The following is an 8,138-nucleotide window of genomic DNA, read 5'->3' on the forward strand; positions in this document are numbered from 1 at the left end:
AACACTGTTACATTGGGATTAAGTTTCCAACACATGAACTTTGGGGGACACATTCAAACCACAGCATTGGAAAAATTGTATGCATGTGTACACTGACAGGAAGAAGCAATGGAAATACAACTTAAATAATTGTATTAGGATAAAGATGTGGTTTTTAAAATTTCCTTTAATATCATTATTATAATTTTAAAAAATGTTTACTGCCTCCCATGACCCCTCCATCAGGTAGAGAATAAAGTCCAGATTCCTTAACCCAACACTGAAGCCTCTCTCTGATTCAACACCAACTCATATTTCAACTGAGCAAAGTGCTGAGAGCATGTGGAAGACCACACTGGCTTGGATCCCAGCTCTTTGCTTACTGGCTGCCTGAGCTTGGGCAGGGAAATTTGCCTCTCTGTGCCTGTTCCTCAACTGTAAAATAAGGAAAGTAATAGCATTCACTTGGTAGGTTAAGGGGATGTAATATAAATAGCTTGGTACAGTGTCCATCACGTAGAGGCTTGAAGTGTTAGTGATTTTCATTGTCTGCCTGCTCCTCTGAACTCTCTGGTTACCCTGGACCATTCACCAGCCCTGGAGCACGACTACACTGTCACACCTCAAGGTCTTTGCTTATGCCTTGCCCTTACCTAGCATGCCTTCCCTGTCTATCCATCCATCAAAGCACTCAGTGCCGATACCCGCTCAAATGTCATCCTCTCTGACACTTCCTGTCCCCACCAGTTCCTCCTCCGGCCTTTTTGCAGGCTGGAACACTTACAGCCCTCACCTCCATCAACTTTGTCCCTCCCGCCACATCAAACCCTCCCTGAGGACATGGAAAGTTGGGCTTGGCTCTGAGCTCCAGCCGTGGGTCCCAACACAGACATCTGAGGAAACTCAGTCATCACTGAATCAGACAGCTCCATTGTGTCTTGCCCCATCCCCTCTCCAAGCCTCCATCTCCTCTCCTGTAGTGGAGGCAATGTTGCCCAGAGGGGTGGCTGTGATGATAAGTGGGGAAATGCTGGTCAAGCCTCTCTTCCCCTTCCTGCCTCCCGATGAGCCTGGCTCACCTTCCGCCTGGACTAGCTGGGGAGGAGAAGGGGAATCCTGGAGGTGGGGGTACTCATGGCCATCCACAGGCCAGCCCAAGATGGCTCTGGTCAGAGCATCTGATTCCCAAGGGTTGGGGGTGAGGCCCAGGATCTTGAATTTTTACGAGTCAGTAGAAACCCCTTCCCCTGGGTGTCTCCATGGGGCATATTCCGTAAATACCTTTCTGAGAGCTCCTTCCTTCAGGACCTCTCCCTGGCTTCTGTGTGTCAGGAGCTGCAGGACCCCTCAGCCCCCACACACTTTAGAGGGGAGTGCTGCCACCTCGGGGCTAAGAAAAAAAACTGCCAAAATTTGGGCCTGAGCCATTTGGACACACACAGTGATTAAAAACATTGACTGAGGGCCGGCCTGTGGCTCACTCGGGAGAGTGCAGTGCTGATAACACCAAGGCCACGGGTTCGGATCCCATATAGGGATGGCCAGTTTGCTCACTGGGTGAGCGTGGTGCCGACAACACCAAGTCAAGGGTTGAGATCCCCTTACCGGTCATCTTTTTTAAAAAAAAAAAAAAACATTGACTGAGCACTTTCTGAGCCCCAGGCACCATGCCGAGTTCTTTGCACCTTTCCCTCATACTGGATCCCCATGTCAACCCTATGAGGTAGTACTATTGTAAGTCCCATTGTAGACTCGAGGAACACAGGCTCAGAGACGTGACATGACTTGCCCAAGGTCACACAGCAAGTGCATGGCAACTCTTGGGTTTGAAGCCAGATCTGGCTCATAATTGCACTCTAACCACAACACTGAGTGCCTCCTAAATGCCTACATCACAGTGTTGTCTGAGGACACTGTGAGGTACTGTATGTGAAAAGGTCCATAGATAAGGACTCTGACCATGTCAAGCTTCCTGAAGAGAAGCTTGACGAGAGGCTACCCTGAGGTGGCCGAGTGGGGGTAGGCAGGAGGATGGTGCGGATCCAACCCCCAGCCTAGCCCAGCCAGATGCTGGACTGTTCAAGCTCCAGCCATCTCTCTTGCCATCACTCTGCCCAGAAGCCGTAGGCAACCCTGCCCCAGATCCTAGAATGTTACAGGGCTTTCCAGCAGGATAGGGGTCACAGGAAGGCAGCCACAGGCTGGGGTTTTTAAATGACATTCAAAAGGATTTCTACCAATGGCTCTCTTCCACTGGGAAGGATGTCTAGTCTGCCCCCAGAGGCTCCAGACCCAAAGATGAGCACCAGGCTGGTCCTTGCAGCAAATGCCACAGGCCATCACTCTGAGGCCTGGATGTAGACAGGCACGGCGAGCATGGCACAAGGGCCCTCGGCCCCAGCCTGCAGCTCTGCCAATGCTAGGTTGGAGCCCAGTGCCTCGGCATGCCCAGGCACCACCAGCTCAGGCTCCCCACCCACCGAGCCACCCACCACGATGGACAGCACAGCATCGGGCTCCGCAAAGGGTGGCTTGCTTGGGGCGGCCTCGGCCACTGGCCCAGCCCCTGAGTCCTTCAACTCCTCCAGCCCCAGCGGGTCGGACAGGGGGGTCACCACCTTGTGCCCACCACTGCTGCCACTGCGGGGGGCTGCCCTCCTCCGGGGGGGGCGCCGGGTTTGCAGGTCCTTGTCCTTTTGGGGACCGAGGCGGCAGCGGTGATCCTTGAGGTATTTGTGGCGGGAAAAGCCCTTGGCACAACCAGCACAGCGGAACTTGTAGTTGCCCGTGTGGGCACGCTGGTGCTCGGCGAGGTGGGCGCGGCGGCTGAAGGACTTGCTGCACAGGGCACATTTGTGGAGCTTCATGCCTGGGGAGCAAGGGGAAGTCAGTGAGAGGCACCCAGAGCCTCACCCTGCAGCAGTGACCTGCACTGGGAATAAAACCCAGGCTCTGGGCTTGCCCCAGAAGCACCAGTGTGATCTGGCCTGGCTCCCTCCACTCTCCACTCTTCCCTTGTCCCAGCCACTCATGCGTGCCAGCCACACACGCTCTCCTCAAAGGCACCAAGCTGCCAACTGCCTCTGGGCCTTTGCATGTGCTGTCTCCCTCTGCCTGGAACAGCCCCCTCAAACCTGGCCAACTTTGCCAGGTCACCATCACCTCTCATCTGGATGACCAGAGCAGCTACCTCCTCTTGGGTCTGCCTGCCTTACCCAGGACCCTTCAGACCACTCCCCACGGGGCAGCTAGAGATGTTTTTGTAAAACACACAGATGACTGTGACATTCCAAGCTCCAAAGCCCCCTCGGGCTCCCCTAGTTTCCCGTGAAGCATGGTGCTGACCCCCCTTTTCACCTCTCAGCCCCATCTTCTCTCTCTCCCCTGAGTTCCCTGTGCACCAGGCCTCAAACCCACCTCTCCTTGTCAGACACCTCCCAGTCCCCTCCTGCCTCAAGGCTAGCACTGGCTGCTCCCTCTGCCTGGAAAGCTATTTCCTCATTCTTCTTATCCCTCAGGACTCGGCTCTCCTGTCACCTGCTCAAGGGGGCCCTCCCTGATACCCACACCCTTCATTCTCTGCCCCTTACCCTGTTTATTTCCATCTTTGCACTCAGCATACTTTGCTGCTATGTACTTATTTGTTCATTGTTTATTCCAGTCCCCCACTAAATGCTAAGCTCCCCAAGAGGGCAGGATAGGATTCTGCCTGTCTCACTCCCCCCACAGCACACTCACAGCCTGACATAGTCTGTTCTCACAAGAGTCACTCACTGAACGAATCACTGGTGCCTCCAAGTCCACCATGAAGTCAACTCCAGCCCACACTCACCCTGAGCCAAGCACCTTTCACAAATGTCTTCAGCGCTCTCTGCTTCCTTAACATGAAGGCTCAGAGAGGGGCAGTGACTTGCCTGAGGCCACCCAGCAGGAAAGTGGCAGCACCAAGACTCAAACCCAGACTCTGTGTCTCCAAGTCCTTGATCTACTCTCCCCGTTTTCAAACTTTCTTTGGCCACTGAATCCTTTCTGTAAATCAGTTGTTCTCAAATAAGGGTAATTTTACCCTCTGGGGGGCCTTTGGCAATGCCTGGAGACATTTTTGGTTGTCACCACTCAGGGGATGCAACCAACACCTAGTGGGTAGAGGCTAGGACGCTGCTAAACATCCTGCAGGGTGCAGGACAGCCCCCACGGCAAAGAATTATCCAGCCCAAAATGTCAATGGTGCCAAGATTGAAAAACCCTGTTCTAGACCAAATAATATGTAGAAACCCAACCAAGCTGTTCTGGAGGGCCCCTGGGAAACTGAGGCATGGTTTGGAGACCTCTGCCCTGCTCTACCACAGAAGCTTTATGGCCATATCTTGTACCCATTGGAATCTGGTTTCCCTCCTCACCGGATGCACACCTGAGCCACACCTGGTCCACACCTATATCACCCTGGGCACCACTTTAATTTACAGTTCTCTCCCCTCAGGTCAGCTTCCCCTCAGACTGGGGCACTGTGTTGGATCCGTCTCTGCACACCCTAAGGTCCCCATCGCAGGTCTGGTTGATAGCCCACATGAGTGAAAGTCCCCTGGCTGGAATGTACCAGGCAGGGACAATAAGCCTCATACGATGTGTCTGCTCTTTCTCTTCCTGGGTCCATCCCAGGGAGCTGAGCTGAAGCAGACCCTCCTGGCAGGCCCATGCATCCCTTACCAGAGTGGGAGAGGATGTGAGCCTTCAGCTTGTCCGGCCGATTGAACTCCTTACTGCAGCCCGTGTGTGTCCTAAAACCCAGAGCCACTGGTCAGAGGGAGCTCCCCATGTTGAGGGCCCCTCTTGCTGGCCCCTCCACTAGCCCTGGGCACGAGGGACGCCTTGTCCATCCTAAGCAGGATGGGAAGTGAGGCAGGCAGGGTAAAGGAGAAAGGCCTTCCGCCCTCAGCCTGACATTCTGTCCCACCCTTCCAGCAGCCCCCTGGGGGAATCTGCCCACCACCCACGCCTCCCGCCTGCATGGCAGTCTCTACTCACGAGAAGGGGCATTTGTATTTCTTGAAGGGCTCATGGATCAACATGTGTCTCTTCAGTTTGTCCTTGCGGTTGAATGCAGACTCGCACACTGAGCATTTGTAGGGCTTCTCACCTGCAGGAGACAGACAGGGAGAGTGAGGGCCCCATAAGAAGGAATATAAAAGGGGGCACAGGGGTCCCCACTGGGCCCCTCAGGGCAGCAGCTCCTTCAAGGAGGTGGCCAGGGGAAAAATGGCCCGTCTCATTCCTCATGACTTTGTTTTGCCAGGGAGAAGAGGGGGCTACTTTAGACAGGGGGCTCAGAGAGGCCTCTCTGATGAGGTGAGAGCTGAGGTGGTAAGAGGGCAGGCCGTGTGGAACTCTGGACAGGGTCCCAGGCAGAAGGGAAAGCAAGTGCCAAGGCTCCGAGGTAGGAGCACATTTGGTGTGTCTGAGGAACGATGGGGAGGCCAGTGTGGCTGGAACAGAGGGCGTAGAGGGAGAAAGAGGCAGGAGGCAAGGTTAGCCAGGCAGCCGGGCCTGACTGGGAAGACCCGGAAGGTAAAGGCAAAGAAGTTGGCCTTAACTCTGAGCCAGATGAGAAGCCCCCAGAGGGTCTGAGCAAAGGGGTTCAGGACCTGACTTGAGATTTTAACAGGCTTCCTCTGGGTGTGGAGAACAGTCTGAGGGGGTAAAGGGGGAGTCAGGAAGGAGGCTGGTGCAATGAACAGGAAGTGGTCAAGGGCACGCTATGTTGAGAAAGTAGAATGGGCAGCCCTTGCCAGAGGATTGCCCATGGGGGGTGAGAGGAAGGGAGGAACCAGGACGGGTTTCAAGTGTGGCCTGGGCAGCAGGGTCCACCACAGGGGAGGGGGAACCACACCTCACCAAAGTGAATCCTTGCAGCAAACCATGAAGTAAGTACTGCCGCTATGCCCGTTTTATAGATAAGACTGAAGTGACTTGCTCATGGTCTATACCTAGTGGTTGGGGGAGCTAAGATTCCAGCACAGCAGTGTGATCCAGAGCCCACTTGAGCTACCCCGAATCTTCCTGCTGCTTAGCCCATCGTGGGGTTGCAGGGGAGGGCAGCTCTCACCTGATGGGTGTCAGGTCACCCAAGACCACAGGAAAAGAAGGGAGGTGCCTACAAAGCTCCTGTGGGGTCACAACCTGCCCTTTAAAAAGGGGCCGTTCCTGGCTGTTTGATTTCCTGCCATGATTTCCTCTCTGTTCTCCCTCTGGAATGAATAAGATACTTTTGAAAAATGCCAACTCAGTTGATTACGGAAATTCTGGTCATTACAATGGAATGCTCTGCAGTCATTAAAAAGATTAAATTGATCTGTGTTTCCAGATCTGGAAAGATCTCCTGGACATATTGCAGTGGAAAAGAAAGCTGTAGAACAGCCTAACACAGTCACATTTTTGTGAGAAAATAATATAATCCCCAACCCCGAGAAAAGCCCCAGCCATGTGTTTGTATACACACCGATGATGCAGTAGCAATTGGCATTTGAAGGGGAATTTCACATTTTACTTTACGTACTTCTATAGTGCTTCCTTCCATTTGTGTAATACACACGTTACTGGGTTTTTTGGCAGCTGGCCCATACAGGGATCCAAACCCTGTGACTTTGATGTTACTGACACCATATTACTTTTGAATACTAAAAAATTTTAAAACCGTAAAGAGAGTAATTTGATAATATCTATCAAAATTGCAATTCATATACTTCTTTTTTTTAATTGGGGTAAAATATATATAATATAAAACTTACCATTTTAACTCTCTTTAAGTGTACAGTTCTGTGGCATTAAGTACATTTGCACTGTTGTGCAACCATCACCACCATCAATCTCCAGAACTTTTCACCATTCCAAATTGAAACTCAGTACTGCATTTTAACCTAGGATTTGCACTGCTAGGAATATACACTACAGATACACTCCGAAAAGCTTGCCAAGGGATCCACACAGCATTGTGTGTACTACTAACAGCTGAAAAATAATTTAAGGGTCCAACTGTAGGGAACTGGCTAGATATAAGATGCTAAATCCACAGAGGAATACTACGCAGCTATGAAAAAGAAGATACTGTCAGGGAACATCTTCAAGGTAAATTGATAACAAAAAAAGGCACATAACAGAGTTATATTATGTGCTCATTTGTGTAAAAGTAAGAAGGTGTGTTGTACACATGTAAAATAAAACTAGAATAACCTAGACTAGACCATTAATAGCAGTTACCTTTGGGGAAGGGAATTAGAAGTATTTTGGGCCGGCCCGTGGCTCACTCGGGAGAGTGCGGTGCTGATAACACCAAGGCCCCGGGTTCGGATCCCATATAGGGATGGCCGGTTCGCTCACTGGCTGAGCGTGGTGCTGACAACACCAAGTCAAGGGTTAAGATCCCCTTACCAGTCATCCTTTAAAAAAAAAAAAAAAAAAAGAAGTATTTTGCAAAATGTAAGTCACAACCTGTTGGTGGCTACTTTAAAAACTAACATTGAACAGGACAGAATAGAAAATATTGCTTTCTGAAAGTTTTGCTTCAATATTATATGGGTATACATATATGTTTTCTGGGTTGCAATATAAAATGTATTTTTTACCATAGGTCATAGTAAAAAAAAAAATTGAAAAACACTGGATTGTCCATCCGAGGTGAGACGAGGTTTCATTTTCATTATACATGCTTTTGTACTGTCAAGGATTTTCTCCTTAGGTTTTCTCAATCTTTAAATCCTTTTCAATTAAAAAATATTTAATTAAATTTTTTAACGAATTAAAAAACATTTAAAGATGAAAAGAAAAGAAAATGTCAATGTGTATTAACTAGGGAACCAAGGAGAAGGGGGTTTGTCCAGCTTTGGGTGGGAATTTTGCAGTGAGACAGCGCCCTCACCCCCAGGGGCCCAGAGTGGTCTGAGGGGACTGACTCTCAAGGGGCACAGCCCTCACAGCCTCCAGGGGGTCATCTCTGCTCTAGTATTAGTGGGAGCCCCTTGTTCATGAGTGGGGGCAGGCAGCAGGGGGCTGGGAAGGAGATGGAAAGGGGGATGTAGCAAGGCAAGTGGGGAGAGAAAGAGGAGGAAGGAGGGGGAAGGGGAGGACGACCAGATAGGGATGGGGAGGAGGGCTGGAGGGGGTGG

General features: G+C 51.1%; 1 protein-coding gene across 3 annotated transcripts in view; it reads right to left on the bottom strand.

Annotated features, from left to right (window-relative positions):
- Positions 1-1,608: 1,608 nt before the first annotated feature.
- ZNF341 (zinc finger protein 341) overlaps positions 1,609-8,138 on the bottom strand; it is a 35,811-nt gene continuing 29,281 nt past the window's right edge. For all 3 annotated transcript variants that reach the window (XM_008568197.1, XM_008568195.1, XM_008568198.1), the window contains 3 exons: positions 5,005-5,116; positions 4,687-4,757; positions 1,609-2,848 (listed from right to left, as the gene is read on the bottom strand). In XM_008568197.1, coding sequence (XP_008566419.1) covers positions 2,319-2,848; positions 4,687-4,757; positions 5,005-5,116 — 713 coding nt within the window. In that variant the 3' untranslated portion in view covers positions 1,609-2,318. The remainder of the gene's footprint in view (positions 2,849-4,686; positions 4,758-5,004; positions 5,117-8,138) is intronic.

Source organism: Galeopterus variegatus, unplaced genomic scaffold, assembly GCF_000696425.1.
Source record: "Galeopterus variegatus unplaced genomic scaffold, G_variegatus-3.0.2 Scaffold386, whole genome shotgun sequence".
Lineage (NCBI taxonomy): Eukaryota > Metazoa > Chordata > Mammalia > Dermoptera > Cynocephalidae > Galeopterus > Galeopterus variegatus.